Source organism: Natator depressus, chromosome 4 (genome assembly GCF_965152275.1).
Source record: "Natator depressus isolate rNatDep1 chromosome 4, rNatDep2.hap1, whole genome shotgun sequence".
NCBI classification, from domain to species: domain Eukaryota; kingdom Metazoa; phylum Chordata; order Testudines; family Cheloniidae; genus Natator; species Natator depressus.
Genome location: NC_134237.1, coordinates 35493107 through 35511322, shown reverse-complemented (window position 1 = coordinate 35511322; position 18216 = coordinate 35493107). Strand labels below are relative to the sequence as shown.

Genomic DNA, 18216 nt, shown 5'->3' with positions numbered 1-18216 from the left:
CTGATTTGTACGCAATGTATATTTTGAGAATTTCATTTCAGCTGTTAAATACCAGAGTTCTTTCATTAATTTAAACAATTAAAAGAAATAAGGCCTTTAAGGAGGCTTGTTTATTTAAAGAATGCTAGGGATTTTAGGTGTTTATTTGGATACACAGAGGGCACCTTGTAGGCAAGAGGTTCCTTTGTCATAGGAACCTAGTACTTTCTAAATTTGTTAAGATGATTTGTTTATCAAGTCCAGTATTTTGTCTCCAGCTTAAACCAAAACCTGAGGCTTCAGAGGAAGACAAAATGTGTCAGAAATCTGAAAAATTCCCTGTATATTGCTTTAATCTGTTTTACTATTGTTTATAATAAAACCAGGTCAGTTTCTCAGTGAAAATGCTTCCCTCACTATACAGCTGCCTCCCTGCTTGGTAACCACATCACAGTCTTCTCTTTCCTATTGGGAGACTAGCACAATGCATCTCATCTTACCTTGGTGGCCAAAGAGTGTGCAGCACCTGCCTCCAAGAGAACCGACGCTACGTCAACTTGCCCCTCTCTGGCAGAGATGTGCAGTGGAGTGTACCCATTAGTGGTTGCAGCATCAGGGTGAGCCATGTGTTGTAGCAGCAGTTGGACAATCTCTGTTTTACCCAACCGAGAGGCAATGTGCAGTGGAGTCTGTTCCTCCTACAACTCAAATCAGGTGAACAGTTAATGCCGGTAGAAGCAACCTGAATACCCCATCCTAATGGATTCCAGTGGAAGATTCTACACATTCACCACACATAAAAGAATAAGGGACACAGTGGAATGCTCAGTACCAGTGCAGAGATTAAACAATCTGCTATTAGATCAAAGGGAGGGGAAATGTAGGGAGGAACATTGTTTTTCTTTTCTTCTTTAAATATGACTGTAGATCATTTGCACCATAGTCCTACTTGTCTGTCTTTGTATTACTACTTTATGAAACCCTTACTCACCTTCAGTAGCACCTTACTCCACAAGTAGTTTCAGAGTCTGGCCCTATGGAAGCAATTTCTAGATACTCGCTATTCCTGCTCTTCTTGCTGCTTTCCAGGTGTATTTTAAAATGTAAACTAACTACATGCAACTCTTCAATCATTTGTCATCATAAAATGAAGTCCTTGGATATTTAATAATCCCAGAAGCACTGCAGTGATACACTCACATGCTGTCCATCCATAGATCTGGGTCCAACATGTGAGCAGAGGAAACATAAAAAGTCCTCAGTCTGGTAACTGAAGCCTTCTCTATAACAGCCAAATTCTTCAGAGGAGCTGTGCCAAATTTGAGGATTCTGCTGTACAGAACAGTTTCCAATGAAACATCTCAGAAACATTTGCTGTTGTTTTTACCTCAATTTCCTGACTGTATTTTTCTAAAGCCCACAAACGTATAGTGAAAAATTCTATTCTTGGTGCAAAATTTGCCTTTTACTGGCATGAAAAATATGCACAAAACTGCCCTGGTGAAAAGCAAATATTTCACATTTGTATGAGTTTGGCTCTCAGAGACATTATATTTTGCTTTTATTGTATAATATTCTTTCAGTTTGATTGCCAAATGATAGATTTTGCATAGACTGAGGTTAAATGTGCACTAATGATACACCAAAAAAATCACAATATTTGAGTGCCCTAAACCATCCAAAGATATTTCTGCTTTTGCATGAAGGGTTTAATGTCAGAGTAGGAATCTTAACCCCAGGAATCCTCTGCCCCCATCATTTAAAGCACAACCCAGGCTTAAAATTTTCACCTGATATATACCAAGCATATTGCATGTGGCCAACTACAGTTGATTTTTCAATATTGTCAAAAATATGCATCATCTAATACAGAAATCAAACAAAAAGATGTCCCTGGGACTGGTTGGATTGATTGTGGCCACAGCAACTGCTTTAATGTGTTTCTGTGGCAGGAATTTTAATTTTTGTAGGAACATCTAGGCTAAAAATAGATGCTCTTTTAAACACAGAGGGACAGATTTTCCAAGTGTTCAGTACTGATAATTGGGGCTAGATTTTTACAAAGATCAGCTTCCATTTTGGCACCTAAATGAAGTGGCCAGATTTTCAAAATATTAAGCACAGCGAGAACTGTTGGGTGCTGAGCTCTTTTGAAAGACCTGCCTGTGAAAGAATACATAACTAATGTTGGTAGGGGTAATGAATAACCAGTAAAAGTACAGTATTGTTGTTGTCTGCTTGCAGTTTTCCAAATAATGGCAACAGAATACAATTCCCCAATAACCAAAGACAAAGTTCTTAAGGCGTGATCACATATATTCAGATATATTGCATGTTCAGATATATTTTCCACTGCCTTGCGCATCTCTCTACCTACATCAGGTACTTATATGGCCCTCATCCCTATAGTATCTAAGTGTCTCACAATCTTTAATGTATTTATCTTTACAACACCGCTTTGAGAAAAAGCAGCACTATTAGTCCCATTTTACTGATGGGGAACTGAGGCACAGAAAGGTTAAGTAACTTGCCCAAGGTCACACAGGAAGTCTGTGGCAGAGCAGGGAATGGAACTTATGTCTCTCAAGTCCTAGGCCAGTGCCCTAACCACTGGACCATTCTTTCTCTCAGTATAGTCATTTATACTGTGCAAAGTGGGTGTAAAATACTACTAAACCAGAATTTTCCACTCACTTATCCTGGTTGCAAATGGTTTACACTCACTTTGCACGCATCTTACACACCTATGCAACTTCCATTAAAGCCAATGAAAAAATATTCACAAAACTTTGTAAGTGATTACATAAGGAACATCTGGCTCATAATTCTTTTAAGTGCCAGTGGTTAGACAGCTTGGTCTTTTGTGTGTTAACTGGTTCCATCTAGATCTTATAATGCATTGTCAGGATTAAATGTTTAAAACCACATTACACATATACAAATCAGGGCTATGTGATTGATTTTAGTGGACAGTGGGAGAATTGCACTTGATATATAACAATGGTGGAAGTTCAGCTGTTAGATTAGACAGAATCCTCTGATGTTTTGTTTCAGCATTTACATTATTGTACTTTTTTAAACTCAAGAGTTTAAATGTCTTTTAGAACTGGAGTCCTGAAGGGAGCTGGGGAGAAAGCACAGTGTGAGGTTACAGAGCTAAACAAACAGACAGTACAGAAATTCTGCCTGATGTGCTAGAATCATTCCCTTGACAACCTGCATTTTTTTCTATCTATTCTTTCTTTAAACTTCAGATAATACAAGCTAGCTCCAATAATTATCTTGCACATTTACTATTCAAAAGTAAATATTGCGACATGGAATTACAGGTATTCCCTTTACTAGGTAAACTGAAAACTAACTACCATTCCACAACAGAATGTAGTGTTGCAGAATCCAATAAGGGTGCAGAAATAGGTCCCGGGGCATGTTGTAGGGTGTGTGTGCACTGGAGTTGGAGGTGTAATTTCCATCTTGGGCAGACACACCCATCCTAGCTCTGATTAAACAAAAATGATTAGGGGGCTGGAGCACATGACTTATGAGGAGAGGCTGAGGGAACTGGGATTGTTTAGTCTGCAGAAGAGAAGAATGAGGGGGGATTTGATAGCTGCTTTCAACTACCTGAAGGGGGGGTTCCAAAGAGGACGGATCTAGACTGTTCTCAGTGGTAGCAGATGAAGGAACAAGGAGTACTGGTCTCAAGTTGCAGTGGGGGAGGTTTAGGTTGAATGTTAGGAAAAACTTTTTCACTAGGAGGGTGGTGAAGCACTGGAATGGGTTCCCTAGGGAGGTGGTGGAATCTCCTTCCTTAGAGGTTTTCAAGGTCAGGCTTGACAAAGCCCTGGCTGGGATATTTAGTTGGGGACTGGTCCTGCTTTGAGCAGGGGGTTGGACTAGATGACCTCTTGAGGTCCCTTCCAACCCTGATAGTCTATGAGTCTATGCTAAACATAGAAGTGTATCCAGTGAGAGCAGCAAGACAGACTAGCCGCCCTGAGTACATACCTGGGGTTTCAGATGGGATTGTACTTGGGGTAGCTAGCCCATCCTGCCACTCACGTCGCCATGGCTGAACTGCTATTTTTAGTGCACTAGCTCGATCAGAGTTAGAGCAGGTATGTCTACCCGAGCTAGAAATTACACCTTCAGCTCCAGTGCAAACAGAGCCAAAGACCCTGCCTGTAATAGAATTGCCTCACAGCAGCCAGCTATAAATCTACAGCATGTGGCTCTGGAATCTGTTATTGAGTTAGAACCTGGGCGCTCCAATTCTAAGTCAGACCTGCACTATTTAGAAGAGAGTAATAATACAACTAAACAAGTTACAGTACAGGACTGTATTAAGAACTGGTTAGGGTGGAGCCCCAAAAACAGATAAATACGCAACATGTGGCTTTTTATTGTCTATTGAAGAAAAAACATCCTTCCTTAGTAAACCCATTGTTTTGATTGTGGTTTACATGTAAAAGAGAAGGTATGGAAGTTGCAATGAAACACTTACCCTGGCTCGGGCATCGACCAGGGCACCGTTTCTCAAGAGGCAGCGGACCACTTCCACCTGCCCAGCACGTGCCGCCATGTGTAGGGCAGTCTCCCCACGCTGCAGAAAAGCAGAGATTTTAGAGTCCCAAGTCATGAGAAATAAGCAATTTCCAGGTCGTGTAAATGCCCATGACGTCAGTAGAGTGAAGATCACTTACACTCGCTGAGGCTCTGACTATAACAACAAATTCAGAAGAGTGTGTATATACATGTCTTTTTTGGGGGGTGGCGGAGGGACTGGAGACTGTATTTCACTTGGCACCCCAGTGATCACAGACAACGGTAACCGCATCATTGAGGGTCAGGGTGAAATCCTAGCCCCATTGTCGTCAATGGGAGTTTTGCCATTGACTTCAATGGAAACAAGAGTTGACACTTAGAGTCTTACAACATGTTAAATAAATCACAACCCACCAGTGCTGCCTGGGAATATTCACCAAACGATCATTTTAAATGGCATTCCACATGAAACTCCCTCCTGATCATAGGTATTCCCTGGTTTTCTACATAATGGTGCTTTAGCTTGAACTTCAAAATAGCCAGGGGATAAGAACATACTGAGCCTAGGATTCTCAAGGGATTGCTGAGCACCTGAGCTTCAAAATGGAAGGGGACATTTTTCCAGATGGTCTCTTCCTATGCATTGTGTGGAGCTGACAGCTTTAGAGGGCATTGTAAAGGCAATATATCAGTCCCTGGATATTGTTCTAAAAACTGTGGTCCCTGGCACTGGGTGTGCAATGAATGCTAGCTAGTCCCTCTCAATCCTTTTATAGCCCACACAATTTGAGATGGATACATGAATTTCAGGAAGTCCAAGTGTTTTAGAGTATAAGGAGCTGGGTAAGAAAGTGAATATGAAAAGCTCTGGATGTTACTTCTCTTTCCCTATGTTTGCAAAGCAACATTAGAAATTAATAAATAATCCCTGCTGTTGGAGATGTTGGCTTAATCTTGCACTGTACCATCTTCTTTATGGACAGTACTGTAAAATATACCAAGAGAGTCTCTATGTGGCTAGTCTGGGACATACCAGGTATTGGCATAGTGCAGCAATAGACAGACCTATTTTGTCTTCTCTGTTATGACAGCACAGCAGGATAAATCGCGGTCTAACATTTTTTGTCCTACGTACACATGAACTCTTGCTGATGACAGACTTTCATTTGATTTGCCACCTACTTGTATAATCTTGTATAAAGAGAAGAGCCTCATCTTTTTACCATGGATGGACCATACCTACCAGCTGAAGGCTCTTATTGTTGACACTCTGTCAGATTAAACTGTAATTACTATACCACTGGCTTTCTCTCCTCTCACCTAGGAGCTGAGTCATGTATCAAGCCCAGAAAAGGACCAATTTTTGTTGTTGTTTACTGAGATAGTTAAAAAGTAACCCAAATCTACTCACAGCGATGATCGTATATCGTAATTAAACCCTCCTTATTGGGAGTTAATTTATTTATATAAACCCATCAGTTTATATAAATTTTGAAATCTACATAAGGTCAACAGTTATGTTTAGTAAACAGATAATGGGCAAATTCTTGCAGTCCTAATGGGAGTTTTACCTAAGGATTTGATTGCAGGATTTGATCATATAAAAATCTTATCATCATTTGAAGAATGTACGGTTAAAAAGTTTTAATTCTGTTTGTGAATAAGCCTTTCATTTTGCAAATTATCAGGTTTAGATTTCTATAAAGACCATTCTGCACTTGTATTAGTGAAGCAATTTAACTTTTGAAAACAATTAGTGAGATTTGCTAAGTAAAAGCGAAGACACCTGCCAAGCACAAACAATTGTAAAATGTTAAACTTTGTATCCAAATATTTATTAATATCTGTTATCAGTTCTGACCCTTTCTTGACTTAGTTTCTTTCCCAAAATTTCTTGTTAGCTTTTTTACAGTTAATAAAATAGTTATATAAATATTGCTTCCATATAAAAAGTATAAAAGCAGAGACCATTTGTGTCATGAATAATTTGTCTTATTAAACAAATAAAAAAAGAGATATAGTACAGTATGCATACTTAATGGAACCTCCTGGTAGATTTGTTTACCTTTCTAGTAGAGAAAAGGTGGTGAGTCCAGAGTACATGGATTACTAACTAATTTAGCTCAGAACCTCTATTTAGCATTTTAAAATATTATTTACTGGTAAAATTCTGCTTTAAAAAGCAGACACTTGCAAGTAACTATTGTTTGAGTTTGTTAATATAACAAACTCAAACAATAAGAAACACATGTAATATAACCCCAGGAAATGTCCCTGGTCTCATTTATTCTAGAATAGCTGGATGTTTGGTACACAAACACTCATTTCCATGGCAAGTCAGGTCCTGCATTTGGTGTTACCTCTCAAAGGTCATATTTTAAGGACTTTAAAAATAAAAGTGATGTTCTCTAGAATTGTAAATCCATTACTTCTAAAGGGGAAATACATCCGTGGTCTGGTAAAGGAACAGTTTTAGTTTAAAACTTCTAGGTTTTAGTTTCAACTGCTATGTTTAAATTTTTAAAAATTCCCTGCCAGTTTATATGGCGCTGCTCCATTGAAGTCAATGTAGCTGTGCCCATTGACACCAGCAAAATGTTTATCCTTTTGGATTTAAACTGCAGTATTGAAAATGGAAACACAAAATCTTCCCTTCAGGGTGCCCCTGATAAACCTTGGTAAGGGTCATTTTCAGAGGAAACTATTCAGAGTCCCAGTGCTGCTGAGAAACACACTAAAACTATTGTACCACAAAAGGGTTAAAGTGCCTGTTATATAGCCAACCTCCCCCTTTTATGGGTGTTTGAGAAATATATGAGGTTATTTTTCAGAGAAGTTCAGTTAGTAATAAATAACCATTAAAATGTGACCTTTGGCTGGGCTACATGGCAGCTCAGTCCCGTGCTGTACGAGCTGATGCAGTGATTATTCTAATCCAAGCCATACTCACAATGTTAGTGACATCTGGAGAGGCTCCATTCTGCAGCAGGAGGAGGACTATATTCAAGTGGCCCATAAATGCAGCCACATGTATTGGTGTGAGGCCAGACTGTGAAACAAAGCAATAGCAGTTTTACTCCTCTGCACAGGGGCTGACGGGCTTCTTCATTTAAATAAAACATGAATAAGAAGACACGGAGAGAGGAACAAGAAGAAAAGGGAGAACAGAAGGAAATTTTTTTGTAGTTGAAACACTGTTCTACCTCTGTTATAGCCTGGATTGAAGCCCCATATTTCACGAGGAGTTCCATGACTTTGATGCGGTTTTTCTTGCAGGCAATGTGCAGTGGAGTAAAACCATTCTGTGCAAAAAACAATTCTGTTAGCTAAAAGCATGCAGCTACCGTTCCCACACAGCTCCAGGCTGGCACACTGCAAGCAGTAGTGTTAGAATATCAGATGCCATTGTTCCTCAGTCATAGTAGGGTATGAGACATAGATAAAAAAACCAAGTTATCTTAATGGGCTGCTATTTCCTTAATACACAACAGCGTGCAAGGCTTTCTGCCCATATATCGGAGACAAACATATAACTAACAAAACATAGACATTCTCCTTTTGACAGTCAAGAAATACTAGAAAGCAAATATAAAACCATCCATTTGGGAACAGCTTACTTATATTGTGGAGCCTGCCTCACGTGAAAAAAAAAACATATATTAAAAAATGATGGTGATAAAAACCAACAGATGCTTTCAAAATTATCTGCAGTAATTTAAAAAATATGGGGGAAGATATTTAACTGTTCACCTTTCTCCTAGATCACATCTGATTTTTCTATTCTTCTTTAAAAAAAAGACACTCTGACCTATGTGTCTATATCTATGTATGTCCATATTTATGCAGTATATCTACCATATATTTTATATGCAGTTTCCTACGTGCATTCACTAAGAGGCAGCTTGGACTAACACTTTCTACTGAGCATAGTCCTTACTACCATTAAGAGATCTATTCACTTCCATGGAACTACTCCTGGTAATAGGGTCTAGGACCCCAGGTTTAACAAAGCATTTCTGCATGTGCTTGAGTACATCCCTATTTGACTTAAGCATATCCTTAACTTCAAGCCTGTGTTTAAGCCCCTTTAAAGTCTGTGGGGCATAAGCATATGCCTAACATTAAGCAAATGCTTACGGTCTTTGCTGAGTAGTGATGGATGCTGAATTGGGACCTAGGCTGGACAACAAAGCCTTGAAAGATCAGGACCACAGTGTTTACATTTTTAAGGAGACACTTGCTGAAAAATACAAATACGAATTTTTTTTAAATGCAAAGCAAGAACTTGTTAGATAATTATTGTTTTTTTCTAATGAAAATGGTCAGAATTGCGAGTGCTCAACTAGAAGTACAGCTGGTTAAACACTGAGAGAGAGAAGGAGAGCAGCTGCTAGAGTGGCATCTTACTCCATGGCTAGTCTCTGTTAAAATAAATGTTACTTATAGGTTGACATTAATATGTTTTACAACACAATAATTAAAACAACTGAGAACATATGTAGGGCTTTATATTTTCAAAGTGTTGCACAAACATTAACTAATTAAGTGCTTCAAGAATACCTATTTCAAAATGAATTATTCATAAAGCTTATTCCATCACTTTACTTGCTCGAGATACTGTGTAGAATAGTAAATTAACTAGTCCAGATAGCTTTAAATGTTAGCCTGCAATAGCTAGGCTTAGATATAGCTCAACACAAGCTTTGTCGGTGCTTCTAGCAGGCATTGCTCAGATGTCCTGAAGTTGCCCTCTAGTCTGGTTGTTGACAAATTTGAGTTATAAAATTATGTCTCCCTGTTAAATGTACACCTTGCCTACAACATCCCAATGGTTATTTCTGTCTTCATCAACATCACCACCCCTGCAAACGGGCATCTCTAACTGTTAGAATTCTATAGTATGTCATATGCTCCCAGACTGCTGCGCTGGGCATCACAGAATGGGGAAGAGATGGCCAGCCCTCTGTGGAGATAGAGGTGGTTAGGGACTATTTAGAAAAGCTGGACGTGCACAAGTCCATGGGGCCGGACGAGTTACATCCGAGAGTGCTGAAGGAATTGGTGGCTGTGATTGCAGAGCCCTTGGCCATTATCTTTGAAAACTCGTGGCGAACGGGGGAAGTCCCGGATGACTGGAAAAAGGCTAATGTAGTGCCAATCTTTAAAAAAGGGAAGAAGGAGGATCCTGGGAACTACAGGCCGGTCAGCCTCACCTCAGTCCCTGGAAAAATCATGGAGCAGGTCCTCAAAGAATCAATCCTGAAGCACTTACATGAGAGGAAAGTGATCAGGAACAGTCAGCATGGATTCACCAAGGGAAGGTCATGCCTGACTAATCTAATCGCCTTTTATGATGAGATTACTGGTTCTGTGGATGAAGGGAAAGCAGTGGATGTATTGTTTCTTGACTTTAGCAAAGCTTTTGACACGGTCTCCCACAGTATTCTTGTCAGCAAGTTAAAGAAGTATGGGCTGGATGAATGCACTATAAGGTAGGTAGAAAGCTGGCTAGATTGTCGGGCTCAACGGGTAGTGATAAATGGCTCCATGTCTAGTTGGCAGCCGGTGTCAAGTGGAGTGCCCCAGGGGTCGGTCCTGGGGCCGGTTTTGTTCAATATCTTCATAAATGATCTGGAGGATGGTGTGGATTGCACTCTCAGCAAATTTGCAGATGATACTAAACTGGGAGGAGTGGTAGATACGCTGGAGGGGAGGGATAGGATACAGAAGGACCTAGACAAATTGGAGGATTGGGCCAAAAGAAATCTGATGAGGTTCAATAAGGATAAGTGCAGGGTCCTGCACTTAGGATGGAAGAATCCAATGCACCGCTACAGACTAGGGACCGAATGGCTAGGCAGCAGTTCTGCGGAAAAGGACCTAGGGGTGACAGTGGACGAGAAGCTGGATATGAGTCAACAGTGTGCCCTTGTTGCCAAGAAGGCCAATGGCATTTTGGGATGTATAAGTAGGGGCATAGCCAGCAGATCGAGGGATGTGATCGTTCCCCTCTATTCGACACTGGTGAGGCCTCATCTGGAGTACTGTGTCCAGTTTTGGGCCCCACACTACAAGAAGGATGTGGATAAATTGGAGAGAGTCCAGCGAAGGGCAACAAAAATGATTAGGGGTCTAGAGCACATGACTTATGAGGAGAGGCTGAGGGAGCTGGGATTGTTTAGTCTGCAGAAGAGAAGAATGAGGGGGGATTTGATAGCTGCTTTCAACTACCTGAAAGGGGGTTCCAAAGAGGATGGCTCTAGACTGTTCTCAATGGTAGCAGATGACAGAACGAGGAGTAATGGTCTCAAGTTGCAATGGGGGAGGTTTAGATTGGATATTAGGAAAAACTTTTTCACTAAGAGGGTGGTGAAACACTGGAATGCGTTACCTAGGGAGGTGGTAGAATCTCCTTCCTTAGAGGTTTTTAAGGTCAGGCTTGACAAAGCCCTGGCTGGGATGATTTAACTGGGAATTGGTCCTGCTTCGAGCAGGGGGTTGGACTAGATGACCTTCTGGGGTCCCTTCCAACCCTGATATTCTATGATTCTATGATTTAACCAGGCTCCGGTCAGTTGCTTTTCTGCTGTTCTTCTTAAAGGACGGGGAAGCTTTATAAATGAAATTAATTATGATGACCAATGTTTATTGTGATGAATATTATGGAGGAACAATCGTCACTCCATAGTTAAGGGTGATAGTAGCTTCCCATTATAAGCCCAACAATTAAGCCTCCCAACTTCCCCAAAAAGAAATCTATACCCTTCAAATTTCACATACTATATCAAATCACTGGATACACTTTCCGGGAAGCTGTAGTGTTTCAGAAATTTCCATTGTTAATTTTATTGTATTTAGTTCATTTTACTTCATCTTGTTGACCTTGCTGCAGTGAGGTGCCTTTTAGTGGAGGGATTATTAAAATATAAAGTGTTCTTGACAGGCTCTTTGTAAAGTCTTAAAGACCTTAGAAATTCATAAAGTCAAAGATGAATTTTTTTCTTCCTGTTTATGGGATAATGGTCAGGTCCTGAGCACCAGGAATTATTTATAATATTTTTATTTATGCTTCAGAAAAATTAAAAAATGGACATGCTATGATTAATGATATTTGATAAATGGAAGTTCAATAAGTGTAAAAGACTAATTTTCTGCCATCTAGCAAAAATGTTGGACAATTTATTTTAAAAAGCCTACCACACCAATCAGCCTTTTACAGTGGTAACAAATACGAACTGCACCACCATGCAGTAAATGGTGAAAGGCCAAATGGAAAATGCATTAAAACACTGGAACGTGTGATAGTGTCAGCTAGCAATGACTGTGATTCCAAGAACGGTTGCATAGCCTCAGGAATTGAACATGCAAACACTTGCTAGTGAACATAGTGCTTACCACCACGAGTAGACCCATTGAAGTGGAAGTCCTACATCCAACAGTAACTGCCATTTACAACAGTAAGCACTACATCCTACTGACATATGACTACTCAAAGAAGTAAGCACTATGCTCAGTAGTATTTGCAGGATGGGGTCTTCAGTCAGTTTTATTACACAGTGACACACATCTACCATCTGCAGCAGTGTTGCATTAGAGGGGTGAGGCAAGTTTACCAGGGCTCGAGCGTTGGGATTTGCTCTCTTGTCCAGCAGAAGCTTGGTGACACGATAATGGCCACAGTGTGCAGCAACATGTAGGGCAGTCAGGTAATCCAGTGTGACATCATCAACGGGAGCTTTGTGCTGCAGTAGATGTTTGACACATTCCACGTGGTCACCTTGAGCAGCCATGTGAAGCGGAGAGAGTCCATTCTGTGCCAGCAGAAAATACAAGTGTATCAAACTTCCAGTAAAAATAACTCATGATTATATAGTGCCATTTATTCAGAAGAATCCCAATGTGCTTTACAAAACGTATAGGACTAACTTCATCAAGCACTGAAATGCAGCCACCTATGGGACACAACACGAACAGTTCACAGCAACATCACAGATTGTAAAAGGGAGTGAAAAAGAATGCCACAAACTCATGGCAAACCCGTGGAAAATGTAGGCAGGCAGAATACAGTTATCTAAATATGGAATTTAGCTATAGCGCGTTGTCTTGAGAAAAGTCTCATGGTATCTTTAACGTCAGGACTGTGCTTTCCTAGGCTATGGCAAGCCTATGCTAGGCAATAGGTTCTGTATTCATTCAGAGGGAAGAGCATCTACTTAATCACCAACACACGTACTGTAGAACATGTTATTTTTCCTCAAGGTCCCCAACAACAAATACTGACTAAACCAAACCCTTTTTAGTTTATGAGACCTGATACTCTCACAGCCCAACATGGGAAGATGTCATGGACCCTTTGTTACAACTGTCAACAAGGAGTTATACAATACAGTTGTAATCATATTTAGGTTCTTGGTTAAAAGAAATACATAAAGTATACTATTATACATTAATAGTATGGAACTCAACTACGAACCTTCTATAGGCCTTTCAGGAATTAAACACAAATGATTTATGCTTTCCCGCATAGTTTACAGAAAAAAGGCTTGTTGAGTATTATTAATAAACCCTGCCCTAACATTGTAAATGGTACTGTACACACAAGTTACAGTACACACAAAAGACATGTGGGCTGATTTTCAGAGGTGCTGACCACCCACAGTTCCCAGTAAAGTCAATACAGCTGAGTGTACCTCGTACCTCTGAAAATAAGGGCAAGGGTACTTAAGAAAGAGTTTACAAATGTAGGGCTGATCCTGAAAACACTTACTAGCAAGTGTAGTTCTCACAGCCAGGAAAAATCCTGCTGCATTTCCTAGTGTTTACTTAATCAGGCTCCAGTATCTGAATATGGTAACACTTTGATGTGCTTAGTTTTTAGGAAATTATTATCAAGTGGCTTGGATGAAAGCTCCAGCCTGATCAGCTGCTGGGGATTTTGACCCATCTCTTGACAAATGTATACAGTGGGGTCTCGGTAGAGCTTCGCCAGGCAGGCTGCTGTACCACTCTCAGCATTATATATGTCATTTTAAAATAAGAGAAAATGTTATAAAATATTGACATTCCTGGGAAGGAACTGAAGCAACGTGACTTATTTCTATTTTTCATTCTGTCTCCAATCTGGAACAGCTCCACTGGGGCTGGGGGACTAGAAGGGAAGCTGTCTAACACAGATTTCAATTTACAGGTGAGGTATGATTTTGGCAGTGGGGAAGAAGAGTGTCTCTCAGTTCAGATGGTTGAAAGTTACTATTTAATTAAAATATAATTAAAAGGCTACAAAATATCTTCTTGAATTGGTTGCTTCTTTGCCCTTTACTTTTCCTGAAGAGAGTCCCAGTCCCTGTCAGTACCAAAAGGGAAGAAGGAATTGTGTACTGATGATAGGAGAATGGAGCCCTCTGATCATCACCGAAATATTTAACATGTAGGATCCATTCGCTGTACAGATCTTCCCTGCCACACCTGTGGCTATGCTTCAGACCAATTGCCCGAGTGATCTCTGGAAGACCCTGGACCAGCTCCTGCCATAATGGAGGGCCCTGACTCAGTGGAACATATATGTTCAAAATTTGGGAATCCAGCAATCGAAGCGTGGACTTCTTTTGTACCACAGACATTGGCTCCATTGGGGGCCCCCTGCTCCTCAGTGCAAGAGAGATTTTCGGAGAGGGGCAGTAGAGTCACAAAGATGTTTATTATTTAATATTTATTTATATTTACTATTTTATTAGCACTGCATGTATCTTCCAGCCATTCTTTCCAGCAGACGAAGAGCACACCAGCCAAAGGAACCAGTACAGCGATAAGGATTCCTTTGCACACCCCCTCCCAGCTTCTATACAGACACCCATTGTATAACCTGCCCACACGGGATGCTCACAGGGATCCAAAGTTACGCAGTGCAAATATGTCCCTGGCACAGCCCACAGACCGAGAGCAGTGAAGGAAGGAAGCTATTTTTAATGTAAAATAGCCAAGACTCTTATTGATTTAAAATAGATCACAAGACTGATATCTTCAAACTTAGGTGTCTACAATTAGTCTCCTAAATCCACATGTAGGCACCTAAAAAAAAGTGACCTGCTTTTCAAAGGTGCTGATTAGAGCTGGTCAAAATTTTTCAAACAGTAACTGTTAGTATTAGTTACTAGTTAACTGAACTTTAACTAAGGAACATTAATGGTAATTAATTTTAATACACTAATTTTAGACTTAACTCTTTGGTGCTCTGTTTAGCTCTGTCAGCGAAGTGCTTAGCATATTTAGGATGCAATATGTTATGACCGTATCAATCTCTTAAGAACACAAAGGCAAAGTGACATTCTCCATTTCTATTCAGATACTGGATAGGCCGGAGCGCCACATCATTTAATAAGTATGCTTGTCCAGCACCTGTTTCCATCTGCCTTTGATGCAGTATGTAGGATGAGAAATGTATCCTCTGATTGGCAGAGAGAATTTTACTGAAGGGAAGAGGGAATACCCAAAATAAAGAAAGCTTTTATATTAAATGGCTTTACCTTAATTACACAAATTTAAAAAAAAATCTGGTGGTTGTATAGTTATGCATTAATGGGAATACTCCGGAATTGTTTAGTCTACTAAAGGAAGTGAAAAAAGCTTCATGAGATATAACAAGAGTAGATAAAAGATCAGAAAATATAAAGGGAATGATCTTACCCTGACTGAAGGAATGGGATACATGACCCATCTTTCCCATCTCTAACTTCTATGATTCCATGAAACCACAATAGTAAATTCCTGTGGTATGGGATGAGAACAGGTCACTTGTCCTGAAAAAGTACTGTCTATATCACACATGTAACCTGTCTCATAAGAGAAAATGGAATGCTTTTGTTCATGTACGCCAATTCTCCTTATGTGGTAGGTTCAGTCCCTACTTTCAAGAGAAAAACCTTACTTTTGGATCACTCTATCCAAAATATTTATTCAGTCTAAAGCGTTTCCTGTGGGGTTACTGACATGTCCCTATATCCCTCCTCACCCTTCCAGCGTACCTAGTAATTGCTTTGAAGGGTTGTCATGGATATTAATTTGTTCTGTGAATGAGATACTCACCTTGGTCCTTGCAAGTAGTGGGGCACCCCGTTCCAGGAGGAGCTCTACAACCTGGTCATGCCCACTTCGTGCGGCACAGTGGAGTGGAGTCAGTCCATCCTTTAAGCAAAAGAAAAGTGTTAAGCATATATCCAGACTGTCCATCTTACTGCTCTCTATGGAACAAACATTCAGAAATCTAGCCCACACGTTCCTGATACTGAGTGGGTGCTGAGCACCTGCAAATCTTGCAAACCTCCAGCAAAAGCTGTCCCTTTTATTAATGTCTAGATGAAACTGACTTAGTAGAATGAAGCTTTACCCCCAGCTCACGCTTGCATCAGTGAAGAACATTCTGAGGTTACACTCTGAGAATGGTGGAACGGAAACACATTGTGTGTGCAAAACCATTATCAAAGAAGAGATTGTATGCATGCATCTCCTGCCCTCTCTCACTCCCTGCATGGCTTTGAAATTGTGCTGCCTCTCCCTGAATACTGTGTGATGGCCGAAGGATGCTCAGCTATCCACGGAGCTTTAATTGCTTTTGATACAGGGATGAAATAGGAGATGTCCATGCCAGGAAACATATTCCAAAAAATTTCTAACAAGCAGGAGGAGAGGAAAGACTTTGAGCGGAAGAGAGAAACCAACAGAGAAAAGACTCTTCTTTCTGAGGCTCAATGACAAGCAAGATCTAATAACCTTTTGCTAAACTTGCACTGTCTCTGAAATTCTTTCTCCATTGCAGAAGAACATCCTGTCCCAAAACACTTGTTCAGGCTGCTCAGTCACTGAACAAAGCAGTGTTAGAGAAAGATGTGTCAATGAAACACTTAGAAAGGGAAGTGCATTCTAGATAACGCTGCTACAGTCTGGTCCTTCCCTTAGAGAGAAAGAGATAGCAAATGCAAGAGAGGGGAAAAAATGATGAAAAAGAATAAAATATCAGTGCTGAATGACAGAAAAAAGGAAATCACATAAGATATACAAAGAAACCCAAATATAGAGAATTTTAACCTTAACAGACCACAATGCTGTATTACCCACATGCACTCAGAAGAGCACTGAATGCCTGTTCAATACAGATGTGTAACTGAGATGTTACCTTTGACTTTAAAGTAACAGAAAACACCATTGTGACACCAATTGACTTGTTCGATATATTTACTTCTGAGGGAATTCTGCACCAAAAAATTAAGAATTCTGCACACAATATTTTAAATTCTGCAAAATTCTGCAAATATTATTTGTCAAATAAATGTGGCTCCAGCATGGCAGGCCATTGGCTGCATTGAAGTGGGAGATCACCCTGAAGCCCGCACCTCCCCCAATATAGAAACTCGGCAGTGAGGCTGCACCCAACCCTGACACGGTGTAAGGGCTGGGCCTGCCCCAGAAACACCCGGGGCCCTGCCCCTCTTTGCCAGGTGCACCAGGTTTGGGTGGGCAGGCAGCCCAGCAGGATCCAAGTGTAAAGGGGCTTAGTGTGGGGGATCAAGGTGTGGGGTGAGACGTTTCTGTGTGGGAGGCTCAGTGGGGGATCTGGATGCACACGGGCTTTTTGCGGGGTTCGGGTGCAGGGGCAATGGGACTCTCCAGGGGATCCAGGTGAAGGTGGTTGAGACTCAGCAGAGGGGGTCTGGGTGTGAGGAGATGAGGCTCAGCAGGGGGGGTTTGGATGTGGGGGGCTCAGTTATGGGGTCCACGTGCTGCAGGAGTGGGGCTTGATAGGGTGGGGTTCCAGGTGCAGTTGGTTGGGGCTCAGTGCGGTGGGGGCTTGGGTGTGGGGAACTCATCGGGGGGTCTAGGTGTAGGGCTTGTCAGTGTGAGGGTTCAATGGACCTGCTTAATGGGAGAGCCCCAGCTGCTGCTGAGGGGACACCGCATGCCGGGCTCCCACTTCCCCTAGCACCTTTTCTTCCACATCCCATCCCCCACCCCCTCCCCTCACTCCCATATTCCTCTCCCACCCCCTTCCTTCCCCACTGCCTCTTCCCCCCACTCTCCCTTCCCTCATTTCCCACGCCCCCTCTTACCCAGCCCCACTGCAGACACTCACTGTTGCACAGAAAACAGGAAAGCTCCCATTACACAGAAGGGAAGCCCAACTGGCACTAGGACCCAGGAGGCGGTGTTCAACTGCAGAGTCAGTAGAGCTGAGCCTCCTTCAGCTGGGCAGCTCTGTGCTTGCAGAAATGGGGGCGGGGGCAGTGGCACATAACCCCATGTGTCTCACCTCTGTTGGGGGCAATCCCCCTAAAAACTGCAGCCAATGTCAGCCCCCCCACCCGTACCCCCACATAGCTTCCTTTTGCTTCCCTGCCATTTTCTGCAGGGAAACACAGGAGTTCTGTGGGGGGAGGGTGTTTTCTGCGGGCGTGCAGTCCCACAGAATTCCCCCAGGAATAAATATATGGGAAACCACTGCACCTTATTATTCCAGTTATAACCTGATGGGGGCAGTGGTGGATTCTGGAATATACTTTAAAATTATTTTGTTTCTCCCAGCCCTCAATTTTAAATATCACAGAATACAGAACAGTTCAGCTGGAGTCAGGAGCTGAAATATGCCTGGTAGAATTCTTGCTCTAGTATTCAGCTGCTAGCTTCTAGAGATTTTTCCAGATC

At 41.4% G+C, this 18216-nt stretch overlaps 1 protein-coding gene across 1 annotated transcript in view; it reads right to left on the bottom strand.

Moving 5' to 3' along the window:
• ANK2 (ankyrin 2) overlaps nt 1-18216 on the bottom strand; it is a 256841-nt gene that overhangs the window by 132794 nt on the left and 105831 nt on the right. Inside the window, exons 10-15 of the mRNA XM_074950755.1 lie at nt 15607-15705; nt 12138-12335; nt 7728-7826; nt 7475-7573; nt 4484-4582; nt 480-677 (exon numbers count right to left, since the gene is read on the bottom strand). Coding sequence (XP_074806856.1) covers nt 480-677; nt 4484-4582; nt 7475-7573; nt 7728-7826; nt 12138-12335; nt 15607-15705 — 792 coding nt within the window. The remainder of the gene's footprint in view (nt 1-479; nt 678-4483; nt 4583-7474; nt 7574-7727; nt 7827-12137; nt 12336-15606; nt 15706-18216) is intronic.